Consider the following 21,181-nt stretch of genomic DNA (forward strand, 5'->3'; position numbering starts at 1 on the left):
TCGGTCCCCTAACGGAGAGCCACAGTCCTGACTCAAGGACAGAAAACTTCAGGTGTTGGTTGTTGGGTTTGACCAGGCAAATTGAAGAGAACCAGGTTCTGAACTGAATGCTTGGGAAGGGAAGGTATACATTTTCTATTAAGGAGCAATGAAGAACCCATCCTTAGATTTTATTACATGTGCCATTTTATTACATGTGCCACATCTCTAAGTACGTTTTAATTTTGCCATTTTGAAAAAAAAAAACATTAAAGGTAATATTCTATGTTCCATTTTTCTTTCGTTTTTCTTTTTTAAAAATATTTATTTATTGTATATGAGTGCTTTATCTGCAGAAGAGGGCATCGGACTACATTATAGATGGTTTTGAGCCACCATGTGGTTGCTGGGAATTGAACTCAGGATCTCTGGAAGAGCAGGCGGCACTCTTAACCACTGAGCCATGTCTCCGGCCCCATTTTTCTTTTTTATGTACACTTGCTTTATTCATAATTTGGCATGTTTGGGATTACCAAAGTAATTCTAATGATGGTTGAATGTAACAACAACAACAACAAAAAAAGCTTTTACCTCATCTTAAAACATCCACTGATACATCTCCTTCAGTACAACAGTCAGTGCTGAAGGAGACATAAAACAAACATGCACATCAGGGCATGGTTCTCATAAACGTCTATTTCATCGTTAGTGGGTAGCACATTTAACAGTTAAATACATTTAAATTGTTTCATTCTTCTAACTCAAGTTTAAGATATATAAGAAGTCAGAGCAAAATTTGAGCACCATTCAAACCCACAGTTGTATCCTTAAGACCATGATACACTGGCCTGAAGTGTCATTTATCTTAAAGGAAAAAAAAAAAAGTATACTTTAAAAGACACAGATGGGGTTAGGAGTGTAACTTAGCCAACAAATGTCTGACTAGCACACAGAGCCCTGCATTCAAGTCCCAGCCCTACATAAAACTAGATCTAGTAGCCCGTGCCTTCAATCCCAGCCTGGGAACGGGGAGGCAGAAGGATCAGAAATTTAAGGACATTCTCAGCTACATAGTAAGTTTGAGCCCAGCCCGGGGTACATGAGACCTTATCCAAAAAAGAAAAAGAAGAAGAAAACTTGTGGGGAGACAACTTTGGATTATAGTGTTATATTTTAGAATACAATTGCTGACTCATAGAAGCCAAAAAAGTTAACTTCAGAAACTTCCATTTTATAAAAACATACTACATTCTAGCTAGGTGCTAGACGTTAAGATTCCTGGGCTTATTAGTAATGAATAAGATAGGCGTGTCTTGCCAGCATACGTGTTCTAACAAAGCTGTCATCATAATGAAATTATTCATAAACATGAAGCCTGCCATAGGAAGACAGAGGGTACTGTACAAAGGATTGTGGGGAAAAGTTTGAGACACACCTTTTTTTTTTTTCTTTAATTCTTTCATATATTACATCCTGAGCACAGTTTTCCCTCCCTCCTCTCCTCCCAGTTCCTCCTCAGCCACCCTCCGTCGTTTGCCGTCAGAAGAGGGAAGGCCTCCCAGGAATATCAACCAAACATGGCATATCAATTGCAATAAGCCTAGACATCTCCCCTCATATTAAGGCTGGATGAGGCAACCCAGCAGGAGGAAAAGGGTCCCAAAAGCAGGCAAAAGAGTCAGAGACAGCTCCTGCTCCCACTGCTAGGAGTCCCACAAGACAGAAGGCAGTCTAAGGGACACCATTCTGTGGCAGGACAGTAACACTGTTCACTGAAACACAACCTCAAAGGTCCTGTTTCTCAAGACCCATCATGGTGAAGTATTGCCGTACTGAGCCAAACAATTTTTGCATAATCCTAATTCTGTTCCTCTTTAAAGTCTTTACATAACAGCTGTCAGAACATGTTCGTAAATAACCATGACATCGTTGAAAATTCATGAAGAAATCCCATTGTAAAAAAAGAACAAATACATCAGTTATCTAAGTAGCATGTGATTTAATTGGACTTGTAATAAAAGTAGAACTCACTAAGGGACGTCTCATCTCCTTTCTGGACCAGACGCCAGACAGATAAAGAAAATGATCAGTAAGCTCTTATTTTCTGTACTCTCTGATGGGTATGTTAATAATCCATTGTCTATATAAGTGACTCATTAGGGTAAAAGCAGGCATGAAGCAACAAGTCCTTTACATAAGCATTTCCTTTTTTTGTTTTGTTGAGACAGGGCTTCTCTGTGTAGCCTTAGCTGCCCTGGACTCACTTTTTAGACCAGGTTGGCCTGGATTCACCTGCCTCTGCCTCCTGAGGGCTAAGATGACAGGTGTGCACCACCCTTACTGCAATTAAAACCTGATGAGAAGCCGGTCATGGTGAGACATGGGATAATACCTTTCTAAAAGCTCACATGCACCCAACGCTTTCTGTATTCCTTTGGCTTTTTGCATCCTTCTTGTTCTTAGTCCTGTGATGCTGAGACAACAAATCAGACTCGAGTAGTTCATCTCTTCCTGAAAGGGTTCTTTTCTATGGAGTGCTGAGCGAATCCCTCAGTGTATGCTTTGCTAGAAGGAGGACTGATCCTAAGGACTAGTGCAGAGTTGAAAGCAATACGGACAACCAAAAATTAACAAGCAGGGACTCTCAGGAGGAAGAGCAAGTAGCAGCCATTCCAGGTCACTTTGCAATTCTAACCTCTATAATTGCTAATAGGTGTGAGTTCTTTTGATTATCCCTTTTGAAGAAGAAGAAAGCAAAACAAAGCAAGGATGCACTTCACCATTGATGTCAACCTAACAGAGAAAGTCCTTGCTAGTACAACTTTGCAAAGAAGAAATCCAGGGTGTCCAAATGGGAAAGGAAAATGTAAACTGTCTTTTTTTTACACTTAACATGACTAAATATAGAATATCCTATGTATACACACACACAACACACACACACACACACACACACACACACACCTAAAGCTAATAAACTCAGGACAGGACAGTTGTTGTAGGGTTAACACACAAAATCAGTTATTTTTATACCACTAATGAACAATACAGAAAATTATGAAAACAATTCAAGTTATAATAGCACCACATGAATAAAATACCTACCAATAAATTTAACTAAGGAAGTTAAGAAAATAGAAACAATGAAATTCTACAAAAGTCAGTTAAAGAAGTCCTAAACAAATGAGAAGACTCCATATTCATGGTTTAGAATGTTTGTCATAATTCAGATGGAAATTTTAAAACAGTGTGCTTACTCAATGACATCCCTTGGAAAAAGACATCTTTTCAAATTCATAAGGAATTTAAAGAGACCAAAAATGATCAAAATAAGAACAAAGAACTAATACTTCTTAATTTTAAAACAAAGCAAGTGACTCAATGGAAAAGAAGTGAAAGTCCAGAAATAAACTCCAATATTTGGGACTAAGTGATTTTCAAAAAGGTAACTAAAACCAGTCAGTAAGAAAATAGTATCCTCTTCAAATGATGCTTCAACAACTGGTTGACCATAAAGACAGCATTAAACTCTACCATGTTGGATTTAGCAATGAATTCTAGACTTCAGGCCAAAATTAGAGCCACAAAAGGAAAACTACTTACACTAGACAAGGTAAAAATGTAAAACTTTAGTGCATTAAAGCACACTGTCAAAGACACGGAGAAGTGAACATTTGGAAGTCTCTAATAAAGGTAAAATACCCAAATAACATTTTTCTACAACAAAGATATTTATCAGCAAGCCTATAAAATGCCCAGTATCATTGATAAGTACACACACACACACACACACACACACACACACATACACACACACATTTATATTATTCAGGGGCTAGAACTATGACTTGGCAGTTAAGGGCACTTGCTGCTCTTGCAGAGATCCTGAGTTCGATTCCCAGCACCTACACACTGGCTCATACCTGTCTGTAACTCCAGTTCCAGACATCCCAATGCCCTCTTTGAGGCCCTGAGGTCACCTACATGCCCATGGGCTCCAGATGGACAAGATGTACACACATATGTACATAAATAAAAATAAAATTTTTTAAAAATATGTAAACCAGAGCTACAATAAAATAACACTTCATACCCAGTAGCATAGCTTTAATTAGGGGAAAAAAAAAAAATACAGGCCAGGGGTGGTGGCACATACCTTTAATCCCCACACTCGAGGGGCAGAGGCAGCCTGGTCTACATAGCGAATTCTAGGACAGCCGGAACTATATAAAAGAGGGACCCTGTCTCTTTTGCCTGCTCCTTGGCTCCTTTTTCCTCCTAACGGGTTACCTCACCCAGCCCTGATATAAGGGTTTGTGCCTCGCCTTACTGTGTCTTGTTCTGCTGTGTTCGGTTGATATCCCTGGCAGGTCTGCTCTTTTCTGAAGGAAAATGGTAGAGGAGTGGATCTGGGGAAGAGAGGAGATGGTGGGGGTGGGGTAGACTGGGAGGAGAGGAGGTAGAGAAAACTGCAATGGGGATGCTTTGTATGAAAGAGTAAGAAGGAAGGAAGGAAGGAAGGAAAGAAGGAGCAAGTGCTAGCAGATTTCAAGCCATTGCTTGACAATAATGTAAAATACTCAGTCATGTGGAAAATTCCGACAGTTCATCAAAAAGTTCAATAGAGAATGATTCCATGGCTTAGCAGTTTCCCTGCTAGGTGCATACTCAGGAGAAATGAAGAACTGTATCTCCGGAAACACCTGTTCAGTAATGTTTCTACAGCAGCGTCATTCATACTAGCCAAAGGTTGAAACCCAATGTTCAATGAATGAATAAACCTACCCTGGAGATGTACTCAGACACAATGAGAGGAATGGGGTGACCACGTATGGCTGGTTTTGGAGGGTGATGAAAAACATTTGAAATTAGACATGGCAGTTGCACAATATTGTAAATAGGCTAAATACCACCAGATTATGCGCTTTAAATTGATTGTATATTACATAAACGTCCCTTCAGTGAAAAATTATATAGCAATATGAAAATTTTTAAAAATAAATTTGTAGCCTTTTCCTATTTTTTTTTTTTTTTTTTTTTTAGTTCCTAAATAAATTTTTAAAGCCTCTCTCCAAATTTAGCATCCTTTCTTTATCCAACTCCTATGACAAATTTGGATTCTTTTCGTGATGCTGTTAAAAATAGCCTGTACCCATGTAAATGAGTTTCCACTTACCTTTTATTCAGAGACAGATAAGCAGAAAGACTATTACTAGTGGATTCATAGTGTTAAACACTCAACAGCACAGGAATAAAAAAATTTAATTCATTTAATGTGGGTCAGTGTATGACTGTTTAATGACGTCAGATTCCCTGGAACTAGAGTTGTAGGCAGATATGAGCTGCCATGTGGGTGCTGGAAATTGAACCCCAGTCCTTTGAAAAGGCAGCCAGTGGTGCTCTTAACCACTGAGCCATCTCTCCAGCCCAGGAATAAAAATTTCATAGACGACTCTCTTTATATCACAGCATCAGCAGTCACTCAACCTTGGTGAGATTCTAGGTTTTTAATTTAAAAGATCCACTTTTTCAGTGTTGGCTCAGAGTGTGAAGACGCCAGCCACATAAGCCTGGCGTGAGTTTGATCTCCTGGCCTGACATGGGGTGAACATGGTAATCCCAACTCCTTTACAGCAAGAAAGGACTTAGAGATAGGGGCATCCCCCAGAAGCCTCCAGTTAGTTTGTAGTACACCATGCTACAGCAGAAAAGGAGCCACTGCCACATAGGAGGCGCTCTCCAAATTGTCCTTTGACCTCCATTCATATGCATGTTATGCCCAACTCACACGCACATACATGCACCCTAGTTTAAAAGACTCTTAAAAATAGCCTTAACAAGGACTTAATTTCATTGGTTAACCATCATTCAGAACTCTATTCAGGATTTTTTAATAATGTTATTATGAAAATAAGTGTAAGTAAATTGCTAGTTATGAGTTCATAAAAATACCTTAATCAAATAATTTCAAGCTTTTTCCACAAGAAAAGTTTTTACAGAAAAACCCGTATAGCTATTTTATTCAAAAATTAAATCTTTATGGATTAGGTAAAAAAAATACAATATGGGAGAAATATTTTCAAATGAACACTCATACCTTGTAAGCTACATGGTTCATTTTCACATTGCTAAGAGAAGAAAAAATATTGTCCCAGAAGTCTCTGGGACAGTGTAAATAAGGTTTCTATACCATCTAGAATCATAGCTTCTGTTCACCAGTGTTCTAAGGATATTTTAAATGGTGGAAATGGTGCCAAGGGCCAGGCACCAGCTGCTGTATTTTCTAGTTGTGCATATTACCAGAACACTTGAAAATAAGTAGATTTCCCTCCTTAGTAGTCAGTACTTTAGAGGAAGTACTGTAACTGTCAGTGGGTCTCAGCTGGGGGCCATTTTTTTTATATATTTGTTTATTCTACAGTGGTCTACATATACATCTGCAGGCCAGAAGAGGGCATTAGGTTATATTATAGATAGTCGTGAGCCACCATGTGGTTCCTGGGAATTGAACTCAGGACCTTTGGAAGAGCAGACAGTGCTCTTAACCTCTGAGCCATCTCTCCAGCACCACCTCTGCCCCCTCCCCCTTTTTTGTCACCTGGGGACTTCAGGCAGCGTCTAGAGGTAATCTTCGTCATTACATCTCAGAGCTACAGGCACTTATCGGTCAATGTCATGAACACTGTTCATCTTCCTACAACACAGGACACCTCCCACAGCCAAGACACTGCAGGTCCAGACATGAACCTCGAAGAACTCGGAGCTATAGTAGTAGACTTGCCCATGTGCAGCCTAAAGTTTACAAGCATTCTTGAAACATTTTCCTGGAGCTGTTTTTGTTTTTGATGTGATAAGCTACAAATCTGATCTGTGATGTTAAGCATTTAGCCAAACAATAAAATTTCAAGAGAAATAGAGAAATAGGCGTTAAAAATGATGAAATACTGAGCCAGGTGCCTTTAATCCCAACACTTGGGGAGGCAGAGGCAGGCGGATCTCTGTGAGCTCGTGGCCAGCCTGGTCTACCAACCAAGTCCAGAACAGCCAAGGCTACACAGAGAAACCCTGTCTCAAAAACCAAAACCAAAACCAAAACCAAAACAACTGACAGAGAACGAAACGTAAAAAATCAATAAAGTAATACCAACCCTTAAACAAAAAAGCTCAATACAAATCTAGACTTTTCCAACCTCAGACAAGGCTTGGTTCTGTTTTGTTGAGACAAGGTTTGCAATATAGCCAGGTTGGCCCCAAACTTGAGATCCTCCTGCCTCGGCATCCAGAGGGCTGGGATTATAACCATTATAACATACCAGTTTTATTAACACCCGTTTGAATTTGCAAGGCAAACAGCACAGAGTGTGAGTTTTCGATGTTTTTTTATGTCATAACAGTTTGAAGACGTCTCTAGCTCCATTTCTTATTCCCACTACAAGCACTGTGCTTACCTTTGCTGGAATGTTGAGGTGTCTTTGGAGAGAGAAAGGCACAGAAACCACTTGTTTTTCTCCCTATGTCTTCAAGGAATGATAACAACAATGCATAAAGGGAAACTTAAAAGTGGTGGAAAACCAGTGGACACCAAATTTTCAAGTTTGCTAACATACATTGTAAAGCTAGCCAGGTGGTGGTGGCACACACCTTTAATCCCAGCACTCGCGAGGCAGAGACAGCTGGATCTCCAAGTTTAAGGGCAGTCTGGTCAACAGAGTGAGTTCCAGAATGGTCAGGGCTACACAGAGAAACCCTGTCTCAAAAAAAGAACATAAAAAAACAAAACTCAAAAACAAAACAAAAGAATAGAATAGAATTCTTAAAGTGCAAATCAAATTGGCCTAGGGAAGGCAAATGGGTTATAGCTTTTATTTCTCCTTTACTTTTATTTACTTAGAATTCTTATGAAATGCCTACAAAATAAGAATCTATACCTGAAATCTTTTTTTTTGTGTGATGATAGAAATTAAATTTTATTTATTTACCAAAGATTTCTGAATTAACTCTGAGAAGTAATGAATTATTGAATGACACAGGCATTTTGAAAGCTGTCAATGCATTTTGCCAACAGAATGAACAATCTCTCATTGATTAAAAGACAGATTTACAAATAGGTACTTGATAGGGACAAATAGACAGATACATATATATTTTTTAATAAACATTTTAGTAATTAATTGAAACTGTCATTTCACTAGGGTTTTCTTCAGAAAAAGAACTTATACCTGAAATCTTAATACTGGTCCCTGAAAACTTAAAACAAAGGACTACATTTCACAAAATAAATACACTGCAGCAGGTATAATGGTAATCAACCTTTATTTAAAATATTTTTAATCTAGGAAGCCCAGGTTATATGAGTTTCCAGCTAATTATGAGAATCAAAAACAAACAAAAAACCCAAAGAAAAATCCTCTGTAGAAAAAATACACAAGACCGTTTGTACATATAAAGAACAGCAAACATTCTTTACAGCAGACACCCACGCGCTAGTGTGAATGGCATCGTTCCTAGTGAACGCCACTGTCAACCTTGAGATCTGATTTGTTCTTGTCATTCTTCACTGAGTAGATGAAATAGGTTAAAGTGTCTTTTTCGTTCACTGGAATAGACCGAAAGTGGCAACCAACTATCTACAAAGAAAAACAATCAAATTAAGTGTTGGATATAACAGACACTGTGAGCTAAGTAAAAGGCACTGTTTTGTCAAGCTGTTACATGACCACAAGAGATACTGTTCAAGATCAAGCTGTTTTAACAAAATGCGAACAAGCCCCAAAGCACATAAAAACAAGATAGGATAAACAAAAGGGAGTCTGACTTCAAAAGACCCTTTCGTCTGCTCTGTCCATATGCTCTGATTCTAAGGATTTTACCAGCTTTGGTCCACTTAATTAATATGTACTGGTTATTAAGTGTTTTTCCCTTTAAACTTTACAACTTCGGTTTAGAAAGTGCATGTTCTTAAACATTAAGTACTAAGGAAATAAAACAGATGAGCTGTTGTAAATCACACGAGGGAGAGTTTAGACTGCATTCACAGGAGAAGATTAAGAGAACGTAAAGAAAACAAGACAGTCCCTGGTAACAGGCTATGATACCATAAATATCTTTGGTGCAATTGGTAGCCACTCTTCATAGGTTTCTCACAAATTCTTCTGAGTAAAATTTAAGAATGAAAAATTAAAGGAGCTAGAGGGATATTGAAAAGGACCGTTCTCCTGCCTGCCTGCCTCTTTACTGTGCAGATCTAACTTGTACACCACGACCACCAGCAGACAGATAAGAAACTGGACTGCTCCTGTGCGTGCTCAGATTCTAGAAGAATCTAAAAGACTGTTTGTCTAGAACAGAAAATAACTCTGAACTAACACAACTGTTTTTAGAAGAGCAGATTTTAAAAGTTTGAGATTTGAGTTGTATGTTTAAATATAACTATGCATCAGTTCTTGGCTCCTGTTGGTCACAAAACAGGGATAACCACACTCAATTAGTGTCTAGTACAGTTCGGGGGTGGGGGGGGGAATATGTGTCCTTATATTTATGTACTGTGCAGCTGAACAAGGACTAGATCCTTTAAATAAAATTTAAAGAAAAAAGTATATTTTTGTTGCCTGGACAAGAAATATAGGAAAAAATTTGGCTCGTAAGCATACTGAATTTTAATGTCTTTTTAAAATATGCACATTAGAAGTGTAGGCCAACTACTAAAGTCAAGCTGAAGAATACGAGAAAACGCTAATGTGAACACACACACATACACACAAACTGCTAGCTTCCAAAACACACTGAAGGCACTGAAGTCCTCCGCAGACCAAACTTTAAGTTAAAGCCTGGATAAAAAATGTTTCCTCTCTCTCTCTCTCTCTCTCTCTCTCTCTCTCTCTCTCTCTCTCTCTCTCTCTCTCTCTCTCAAGAAAGCATCCTCTACTTAAAAGCAACTACTAACAAAGATGACCTGAAAGTAAAACTCAAGAGTCATGAAAATCCTGTCTCAGGACACATCTGTAGACCTATTCCATAGAAACATCAAAACCTAAATTCTAATAAATACTTGAAAGCTGATTTATTTGCTATGCCTAGTCAGGTGCTCAATAAATATCCACTGAATAATTAGAAACATAAAAGATTTCTAGAACGATAATAAAAATTTTCACTGAATTCCTACTCAGAAAATGACTACTAAAAGACGCTGTGCATACTCCCATATAAGCCAGTAAGTTCTCATTAAAGTGATTTCCTCCATGGCAGACAGATGTCTCTAAACAACTGTATTCTTCCACAATAGACCTATTAACTCTGACTTTCCTACATGTAACATGCTATTATGTATAGTACATTAATTTGTTTCATCATCATTTAATGACCCCTTGTTGGTGTGAACAGGTGTGTTTAAACAATATAAAGCATATATATATACCTCCACAAGTTGTGCTTTGTTAAGACCTGGTCTGGTTGGAAGCTTGAAGTGTCTTTTGTATCTTCTAAGTGTATTTACTTGTAACTGGTACAAATCAACCTAGAAAAAGGTTAAGATAAGAATTAGTTCACTTTGCTGCAAAGATGTCACTGATCTGTATGGCAAAGGTGCTTTCACTTAAGCACAGTGACAACTTCATTCGTACAATCAGACCTGTAATTTATTGAACCTGTAATTATCTTTGGAGCATATTATAAACTTTTGGAGAAAAAAAAAAAAAAAGAAGTTATATGTCAAAGACCATAAGAACTGTCACCTGAGAGCGGGGCGCAGTGGTACACGCCTGTAATCCCAGCACTCTAGGAGGCAGAGGCAGGTGGGTTTCTGTGAGTTCGAGCCCAGCCTGGTCTACAAAGAGTGTCCAGGACAGCCAAAGCTACACAGAGAAACCCTGTCTCAAAAAAACAAACAAGCAAACCGACAAAAAACAAAAAAAACAAAAAAAAAAACAAAAAAGAACTGTCACCTCAGACTTAATTAGTATAAATACATCTTTTAATTTTAAGCTTTCGCCTGTGCTTTAAACAATGAAAAGGCATTTAAGAAAGGTTTTGGAATGACCAGGGCGCTGGTACCCTACAGTCAACGCAGAGAACCTCGCATCTACCTCTGGCGTGTCGACGTCCTGAGCAGGTGAATCGCCCCCGTCATCATCACTTCCCTTCCTCTTTCTTCTGTTCCGAACACTCTGGATTAAGTTTTTATGATAATCACAAATGTAAAGATGCCTTGCCTGAAACAGAAAAGGTCCCACAGACTGAATACAGAAAAGTGCACCGTGTGTGTGTGTGTGTGTGTGTATGTGTGTGAAATGCAGAGGCCCAGGTGGATAACTACAGTCCCACAGGCTGTTGTGAAGATGATGTGATGGTCTCTCCCAGTTTTAAAACGCTGTAACACTAGCAGTCTGGCACTACTGACGGGGAGGAGGGGGTAGTAGGAAGAGGTGGGTGCACGGTACCACTGGAGAAGACAGGAAGGCAGGAAGGCAGAAGAAGAGAAATTCCAGTCCTCTGGGTTTTGCTACCAAATTGCATCCAGGGTGACCTAAATAAGTTAGCTCTTGGGAGAAGTGACATTGCCCACAATTTTGTACTTGCTAGTACTTTCTCATTTGAGAGCAGCAAATTATATTAATGTTAGTTCTATGCCTCCTAATCTTTCTAATTAGATAGTCAAATTCTACACAGATACAAAGTATGCTTTTTTACAAATGAGCTATCGAATTCATAGTCCATCTATGTTTAAATTTCCAGCAGTGAAGTTCCTTTTTAAGAATTAAATGAATGCATTTATCTGGATTATGCTTTCAATTAAAGCAAACTGAAATTATTCACATTCACTTGCAACGTGTCTCATGACCCCCACTGAGAAGCTGCTTAAACAGAATCACAAATAAAGTCTTCAAAAATTTAATTACACAGGCATTTGAGTTTCATAGGGAAGGACAGGAAACACTGAGCTGACTGACAGTCTCCCCCCCCCCCCTTTTAAAGCTACTATTAAAGGCCGAATGAATATGAATAGTCTTTTAAATTGACTTCTAAGCTAAGGGCAAGTTAAAAATATACAGGATGTGTGGAGGTTCTGAGTCTTGTTTTTCATCTGCCATCAGTCTGAGCTCTGGAAAGTAGCAATGGATCTCTCTGAAACCTCATAGCTGGCCAAAAGAGCAGACGTGCATAAAGACAGAAAAAGAAATCCCGATGGCTGCCGAGCGGGCTGTAAAACCGCAGAGGCTTATTTGCAGCCTTGGTTCGGAGCAGCTGCCCAAAAAGCTGACACCGCAACCACCTCCATGCAAGGCAACTGGTGAGCTTGGCTTGCCTTTCAGTGTTCAAGAGAAGGAGAACACCGAACAGAGAGGGGTTAAAAACAAGATTTCCCTTCTCTGCGTTGAGAGTCTCTGCCAGACTCTACTTTCCCTAGAGGAGTGGAGCTACTCCCTGGGGCCAGAATCTGGCTATGGCTGCAAAACAAAGGCGCCTCCATTCCAGAAGGGACTGCCCGGCTACAAGAAAACTACTCTGGGCCCTCGGTGCCGCGGTCCCCTTTGTTTCTTTTCCAGATCTCAGCAAAGGAGGAAGAGGGAAGACTGGCGTGGGAGAGACGCGAGGCAGCGAGAGTCGGAGTGAGGGGCAGAGAGGAACGGCACCACAGGGCGAACGCGCGCTAGGGGAGGCGGCGCGAGTTGCAGCTACTTTGTTTCAATCTGAGAACCACTAAATCCCACCAGCAGCCCAGTTTCGGGGACTCGTGAACCCCGCCAACGACCAGGCTGGGAAAGCAGGGTTGAGCCGGGCAGGGTGGTCCCGGGGCCACTTACACTCTTGTCCAGCTCGATCTTCACCTTCTTCTGAGAGATGCTCTTCTGGATCCTCTTGCTGAAGCTGGCGTTGCCCGCCGCGCGTCCGCACCGCTCGCCGTCTTCCCGCAAACAACAGAGTTGCCCGGGGCCGGGACCCGCCGCTCCAGGTGGCCCAGCAGCAGACACCGCTCCGGCACCCGGTACCTCTGCCCCACCGCTGGCCGCGTTCCCGTTGCCGGCCGAGGCGGCGGCAGCTGCAGCAGCGACCACCGCGGCCACCGCTGCGGCCGCGTCCCCGCCTCGGCTCATCTCCTCCGGAGTGAAGCCGTTCATGTCTGCCAGCTCGGGGGCCCCGGCGCCGCTACTGAGCCCCGCTCGCACAGCCGCTCCGCCTCCTTCCCCGGGGCGGCCGTTCACTCCGCACCCCAAGTCCGGCGGCGACACAGTCCGAAGCCCAGAGTCCCAGGCTTGCTGGTCTGTCGGCGCTGGAATAGTGGCTGGTTCCTGTGACTGTAATCAGGAGTGGAGAAGCACCTAGAAAAGGGACCCCACTCACTGTCACATGGAGACTTCAGCAGTTGGACCGCAGCACCTCCACCTCCTTCCAGCCCCAGGACCTGCGCGGGCCAGGCGCTCCTCCTCCGGCCCCGCCCCTCCACTGCCGCACGGCCCCACGGGAATAGTAGTTCTCGGTCGCGGAGCCAACTTGCACTCCGTTCTGATTACGTGCCAGACCAGCTGGACAAACTACTCGTCCCAGCATGCATCGCGCGGCGAGCAGCTGGTGGCTTCCTCCCCCTCCCACTCCCCACCCTACCCCACCCCCAATTCCAAGCACTGGACAAAATGCGAGTGTGAGGTCAGGCTTTACTGTGTTTTCTTGCCTCTTCTCCTGCGAGCAAGGGCTGTTTTTAGCTCCTGTTATTTCGCAAAATTAGTGTTCAGTCGGCCAGCAGACTCTTGGGAAGGAACATAAATTGTGTGTGTGTGTGTTGCGGGGGAGGGTGTTTGCTAGGGGATTAAGTGAGAAAAAGTTTACGGGCTGTTTCGTATTTATGGAAACAAAACAAAGCAAAACAAAAACCTCGGGCGACTTGGCACTTTAGGAGCTGAGTCCTGCATCTCCAACTCCACGCCCAAGCGAGACTTCTAGAGCGTGGCAGGTCCTGGGCACACCCGCGTGCCAACCAGTTGACAGTCACCGGGCTGTTTTTCCTCTTTACCGCACCTTGGGTTATCTTTACAAACGTATCTGAGAGGGGAGGGGCTTAAGATCATTTAAAGGAACCCTACTGGTACCAGGCCGCCTGGACTGCTCCCCCAAAACTTCGCAGCGCTGGCTGTAGGGAAGGAGGAGAAACCTCGTTTCTTGAATCATATATATGCGTACGTGTGTGCGAGGGTGTGTCGCGGGTGTGTGGGTGTGTGCGCGCGCGCCTGGGTACGTGTTTGTGCTCGCGTAAGCGTGTATTCCTGCCTGAGCCTGTGGTGGGCGGGGTGGAAGGATGGGCATAGCCATGCCAGCCCGGTACCTCTGCTAGTTATTGGACAATTTAGTAATCCCACTGATTAAACAAAAATAATGTATTTCAGGTAGAGGAGTTTTTGAAAGAAAGCCCTTTTAGTTTTAGGCAATATAACTGCAGATTTCAAAAGAAAACCGAGAAACTCAAAGTTGTCCATGTTGTCTGTGTATTTCAATTCTCAGATATAGCAATGAAAATAATCAACAATGATAATAGTCGATACATTTTATTATTAAAAGTCCTAATTTTTATCCTAATAATTTACACTTATCTTATATTTATATATATTCTATATTTACATTTGTCCTAATAATTTATCCTAATAATTATTGTTCTTCTTAAATTATATCTCTAACCAATTATTAGAAATTCTAGACTCTCATGCCTTCTCATCTCATTTTTTTCTTTTCTGTGACTCCAATTCAATACACATTAGGCCTGCTACTGTATCCTTTGTGTTTCCCACTATATCTTCGATGGTTTTGTTTTGTTTTAATCTTCCTTTGAACCCTTTTAGCCTGATCTTAGTCATACATTCTTTGTTTCGGTGTGCCAAATCTGCTCTAAAATTCACCTCATCGTTTTTATGTTTTATTATGCTTCGTGGTCTTATAATTCCTGTGGGTTCTTTTTTTTTTTTTTTTTTTTTTTCCAAATCTTAAATGTCACCTTTTAATTTTCCAATTCTCTCACAAAATTTAGAAGTTGGACATTTTCTTCAATAACCCTAGCATGGACAATGATGTTTAGGCTATGTTTATTAAGTATGATTCATTCGTCTATTGTTAGGCGGTTCTGATTCACCCCTAACTCTTCTCCAGTCCCTTATCTTTGATTGCCTTTCTTTTCTTTCTTTTTTGAAAAAAAAAATTATAAAATACAAAGGAGCTTCATCTTGCTGATGATAACACCTCTTAACTAATTAATACCTGAGGGATTTTTAGCTAAGTAGATAATATTCTTGTTCATATTCCTATTTTGAGGCTATGGTTCTTGCCCTGTAATGGGAAACTTACTTACTTACTTTATTTATTTATTTAGCCATTTATTTTTTTAATTTAGTGCCAAGAATTGAACCCACAGCTTTGTGTATGCTAGGTTAATGCCCTACCGCTGCCCAAGAGAGACTTTCTACAGTTACTACCCTTAATGCAGGCGGATGTCTAATCCTCTAAGAGTCTAACAAATGCTCAGCTTTTCCTCTTCCTAAGTCCTTCAGTTTCAAAGAGTTAGGTTTGTCAGTCTGACACAGGCCTAGAAGTACCTGGAAAGAAGGAATCTCAATTGAGGACTCTCCTCCGTCAGATTGATCTAGACGCATTTATTCCAATGGGGCCTTTTCTTGGTTGTTGATTGATATAGGAAGGGCCAGCCCACTCTAGGTGATACTATCAATGTGCAAGTGGGCTGCATAAGAAAGGTTACTGGGGCTGGAGAGATGGCTCAGAGGTTAAGAGCACTGACTGCTCTTCCAAAGGTCCTGAGTTCAACTCCCAGCAACCGCATGGTGGCTCACAACCATCTATAATGAGATCTGGTGCCCTCTTCTGACCTGCAGGCAGAACACTGTATACATAATAAATAAGTTAAATAAAAAAAAAAAAAAGAAAAGAAAAGAAAAGAAAAAAAGAAAGGTGAAGGAAGCCAGGTGCTAGTGGCGCACGCCTTTAGTCCCAGCACTTGGGAGGCAGAGGCAGGCTTATCACTGTGAGTTTGAGGCCAGCCTGGTCTAAAAAGCAAGTCCAGGACAGCCATTGCTACACAGAGAAACCCTGTCTTGAAAACAAACAAATAAAAGGAAAGAAAGAAAGAAAGAAAAAGAAAAAAGCTGCTGGGAGAAGTAAGCCAATAAGTAGCGCTTCTCTGTGATCTCTTCTTGGGTCCCTGCCTTGGCTTCCCTCGATGCTAGGCTGTAACTTGCAAGCCAGATAGACCTGTTCTTTCCCCAAGTCGCTCCATGTTTATCACAACAGAGAGGTAACTGCTATCGCTGGCTGAACCGCTGCTGCGGATACTAAAGCAGCCCCTGCGTTTTGACATGACCCGTGGCTTAACATCTTGCTCAGCTTGTATCTGTGGCTTCTACCGCGATTTTGTTCTCACCAATATGTAGTCACCTAAGTGCTGGAATTTGCTCTGGGTATTAAAAGTATTCGTGGCTAACTATCACGATAAAACAGTATTAATTCAAACACAAAATTTAACGTCACATAAAATCCCCAGGGCCCCAAATTAAATATACAAATCTAAAGATTTGATGCCAGGGTACGCATGTGAGTGAGAACACACCAGTATTTGTCTTTTTGGCTCTGGGTTACTTCACTCAGAGTATACTATTTTCTAGCTCCCTCCATCTACATGCAAATTACATGACTTCGTTTTTCTTTACAGCTGAATAAAATTCCGTTGTATGAAGGCACCACATTTTCATTGTCTATCATCAGCTGATGAACTGTTTCCATATCCCAGCAGCTAAATGACCATGGGTGAACGTGTGGTCTCTATAGCAGGAAATAGGTGCCCGGGGAGGGATACACCTGGGTCGTAGGGTACATCTATTTCTAGTTGTTTGGGGAATGGAGGTTCTGATTTCCATAGCGGCTGCACCAGTTTACACTCTCACCATCAGTGCATGAAGGTCCTCCTTCCCACACTCTTTCCAGAACTTGTCTTTTGTTTTCTTAATCTTGAGCCATTCTGACTGGGCTAAAATGAACCCTCAAGGCTTTCATTTGTATTTCTAGGGTTAAGGATGATGGCCACTTTTAAAAGTATTTCTTAGCCATTTGCATTTCCTTTTTCGAGAACGCCGTTCATTTTTATATCTCCCCACATTTTTTTTTTAATTGGTTGTCAGGGAGACTGCGTGGGACTGACCTAGGTCCTCTGTACAGCTGTGACAGCTGTGCAGCAGGAGTTGGGGCTGTCTCTGACTGTTGCTTGCCGTTGGGTTACCTGTCTACACTTAGTAGGAGAGGATGTCTTACTAGGCTTACCGGGCCTGGTTGATATCCATGGGAGTCCTCCCTTTTCTGAAGAGAAAGTTCAGAAAGAGAAAGGAGTGGATGGGAGGAGGAAAGGCCAGGAGGGACTGGGAGAAGAGGAGAGAGGAAACACTGCCATCAGGATGTAAAATAATAAATAGATAAATAAAAGTGGCTTGTTTGTTTTATTGTTTAGTTTTTTGAGTTCCTTGCATATTTCGAACATGAATCTTCTGTCATATGTGTAGCTGGCAAAGATGTAAAAAAAAAAAAAATTCCTCCCCATTTGGTAGGCTGCCTCTTCAGCCAATTAACAGTTTTCTTTGTAGTACAAAAGGTTTTTAATTTCATGAAGTTCCACTTCTTGATTGTTAGTCCTAGTTACTGGGTGACCAGAGTCTGCAGAAAATAAGTGTTGGAGCTCAGCCACAAATGGGGTATATCGCTCACAGACACACACACACACACACAGGGAAGGAGGGAGAGAGGGAGGAGAGGGGGGAGAGAGAAAGCAGCAGGAGGACTCAGGGATCATCTTAAGGAAGGGGTAAAAGATTATAAAAGCCAGCTGGGCTAGGTGGTGCATGCCTGTACTCCCCACACTCAGGAAGCAGAGGCATGTGGATCTCTCTGAGTTCCAGGCCATCCTGGTCCACAGAATAAGTCCAGGACAGGTGAGGCAACACAGAGAAACCCTGTCTCGAACCCGCCCCCCCCAAAACAAAAAGATTGCAAAAAGACAGGGTAGGGAGTCTCCTGTGTGTGGCACGACCACTGCAGTCAGAGCTCACAGCACCTGAGGGTGCTTGAGCCTGAGCAGCGGCCGATGAAGCCAGACAACCTTCTAGCACAGGAGAAGAAGGGATTCACCAGCTGCCTTCGTGCCTAACCGAGGAGCTGTGGACAGCTAAAGGCTTCTGAGGAAGAGAGAGTACCTTACTTTAAGGATACAGACTCAGCTATGTCAACCCTGCTGTGGTGCATGCCCCCACCCACCCCCCAACCCAGCAGTATCTATGGGCAGCATAAGGAAGGAAGGAAGAAAGAAAGAAAGAAAGAAAGAAAGAAAGAAAGAAAGAAAGAGGACATGAAGTCAGGCATGGGGCTAGGGAAGTGAAGATAGATCTGAGAGAAGTTAAGTGGGGAAGTGTGGGTTGCCTGTGCTCAAAACACATCGTATGAAATTCTCTAATAAAAGCCATATGTGCAGTTTTTATTTATTTTGAGACACGGTCTCACTAGAGAAATCTTACCTGTCCTGGAATTCACCATGTGGACCAGGATAGCCTTGAATTCATGAGATCCACTTGCCTCTCTGCCTCCCAAGTGCTGGGATTAAAGACATGTACCATTATGCCAGTTGTAATTAAAAAAAAAAAAATCCAAGGACTAGGGTTCAAGAGATGGCTCAGCAGTTAAGAGCAGTAGTGGTCCTGGGTTCCATTCCCAGCATCCACACAATTGCTCACAACCATCTGTAACTCCAGTTTCAAGGTATCCAGCGCCCTCTTCTGGTGTCCCTCAGGCATTGCATAAACAAGGTGCCCGGATGTACAAATACAATCAAAATATCCATACGAATAAAATAAAAATGAAGAGAAAGAAAATCTAAAGAATTCTTGGAATATCCCAGGTATCAGTTATTTTCCTCACTGCTGTAACAAAAATACCTGGCCAAAGCCATTGAGGAAAGATGTGGAAGTTTGAATCAAGTGGCCCCCACAGGGTCATCTCTTTGCAGGCTTAGTCCTCAGTTGATAAACCATCTGGAAAGAATTTAAAAGGTGTGGCCTTGTTGGAGGAGGTGTGTCACTAGGAGTGGGTTTGGAGGTTTCCGAAGCCCATGTCAGGCCCAGTTTCTCACTCTGCCTGCTGCCTGTGGTACAGGTTGTAAATAAAGCTCTCCAGCACCATGTCTGCCTGCATGCTGCCGTGCTCGCTACCATGGTGATAATGGTCAAACGCTTGGAAACTATTAGGCAGCCCCTATTACAGGCTTTCTTTTATAAGAGCTGCCTTGGTAGTGTCTCTTCGCAGCAATAGAACAGTAACAGAGACAGAAGCAAAGGTTAATTTGGACTTCCTGGTAGAGAGGAAATGCATGAGGGTAGGGAAAGCCTGGCAGCAGGGGATGCTCAGTACATTGCATCTGTAGTCAAGTAGAAGAGCGCCATGAAGGTTGGTGTTGGGCTCTGTTTCTCTTTTTCTCTCAGGCCAAGGAGTCCAGACCCTGTTACCCATGGTACCACACACAGGTATTTTCCCAGCTCAATTACCCTAATCTAGATAAGACCCCCACAGGCGGGGCCTGAGCCTACCTTAATCTAGATAACCTGTCCCAGGTTTGCCCTGTAGGTAAGTCTACATCCTCTCAAGTTGGCTTTCAGTATCAATCATTTCCATCCTCTCACCTGTAATTCAATTAAATTGAAATGAGGCCCTCAGGCATTTCTGCATAGCACTCCAGTAGCCTGGGCTCAGGAGAGACTGCTTGACAGCCTTCTTTTCAGTGCCATAACACAGTGCTGCTTCAACTTAAAAAGCAAAAACAAAAAACAAAACAACCTAGGCTATCATATAGTTATCTATATAATCTACTTCGGGGGGTATTCTGATATAGCTTTATGGCCATAGCAGGTATAAGCCTATTATTGACTCTAATTAAGCCACTTAGAATTATAATGGTCATTTATAATTATATATATATATATATTTGTAATTTATATATTTATAATATTTCTATTTATAATTTATATATTTATATTTCTATTTATAATTTGTATATTTATAATCATATATATATATATATAATCAGAGAGGTCTCCATATCTTGAAAACATACAGGGGGAGTTGAATGAAATTAGATCATCTGTTTCGGGTGCTGTTTGGTCTCCAAGGTGACAGTGTTAGCGCGCGGTGGCACCTTTAACATATAGAGACCAGGGAGAGGCCACCAGGACACCTCAGGCCCTGAGAAAGTTAGTCCTCTTGTCAGTGATGTTAAGAGAAAGAACCCTACTGGCTTTTCTTTTGCTCCCTACGTTGTTGGGGGGGGGCACGCCTGTCATTATGACGTCACGGAGTCCTCACCGGGGGCACAGCTAATGCTTGATGTTACCCTCTCGAGCCTTCTAATTACAGAGAGGTGGTTCTGAGGGGGTTAGCCATGCTGGAACTTGGTAGCATGTAAAGAATGGGGACGATGGAGGTTGGAGGGGTACTTGGAAATGGCCCAGAGTGCTGCAAGGGGTTCACATGCGATGCTGATGATGGTATTGGAGGGTGGTGGCGAGGAGTCACCCTTGTCCAACGCACTGCGTCCACATCCTAAAGCTTTAAGGGAGGCCTAGTGTGAGAGGGATGGGTTACTTTGTTAGGAAAAACTTCAAAATTCAGTATGGGTCTTAATGGCAGGCTCTGATACTTACAGTAAGACGTGGGAACAAAAGGAGCAGTGTCGAGGTGTGGAATAGATGCTCTCTGACACTTCAAAAGTGTCAAGGGAGCGAGTGACAGGTCACCTGATCTACTCCTTGCTGAAGGGATTAGCGCGGGTAAAAGGAAGGTGTTACGGGGGCGGGGGCGGCTGCGAGACAGCCTCTCTTGCCAAAGGCTTTCAGGGCAGCGTGTTTCAGGAATGAAACGAATGTCACCTTCAGTGTGCTCGAAGTTCAGGAGCCTCTTCGGGTTCTGACTGTGTGCTGAGGTTTCTCGAAAGTACTCCGGGCAGGCTGCTGTCTCGGTGCTCTAGGCATGTGGGATGTAAGTTCTGGCTCCACAGCAATGGCCACAGCAGTTTCAAAGGAGACCGTGTGAGGCCGGACAGAAGTTTGCCCATAGGATCAGAGCTCCCCTGCAGAAATCCAGCCACTAGGATGTGTAGCAGAGCCTAGAAAGGCAGAGGACTCAA

At 42.2% G+C, this 21,181-nt stretch overlaps 1 protein-coding gene across 2 annotated transcripts; it reads right to left on the bottom strand.

Annotated features, from left to right (window-relative positions):
- Nucleotides 1-8,268: 8,268 nt before the first annotated feature.
- Nucleotides 8,269-13,407, bottom strand: Sap30 (Sin3A associated protein 30). Of its 2 annotated transcripts, XM_051169871.1 has the most exons (4): nucleotides 12,780-13,407; nucleotides 11,061-11,186; nucleotides 10,394-10,492; nucleotides 8,269-8,606 (listed from the first exon to the last, which is right to left on the bottom strand). In XM_051169871.1, exons 1-4 carry the CDS (start codon nucleotides 13,092-13,094, stop codon nucleotides 8,484-8,486), a joined length of 663 nt encoding a protein of 220 aa, XP_051025828.1. In that variant the 5' UTR covers nucleotides 13,095-13,407; the 3' UTR covers nucleotides 8,269-8,483. The 2 variants fall into 2 exon arrangements, with proteins under 2 accessions (XP_051025828.1, XP_051025829.1); XM_051169872.1 differs by lacking the exon at nucleotides 11,061-11,186.
- Nucleotides 13,408-21,181: the final 7,774 nt, after the last annotated feature.

The sequence above is a fragment of the Acomys russatus genome, chromosome 27 (genome assembly GCF_903995435.1).
Source record: "Acomys russatus chromosome 27, mAcoRus1.1, whole genome shotgun sequence".
NCBI classification, from domain to species: domain Eukaryota; kingdom Metazoa; phylum Chordata; class Mammalia; order Rodentia; family Muridae; genus Acomys; species Acomys russatus.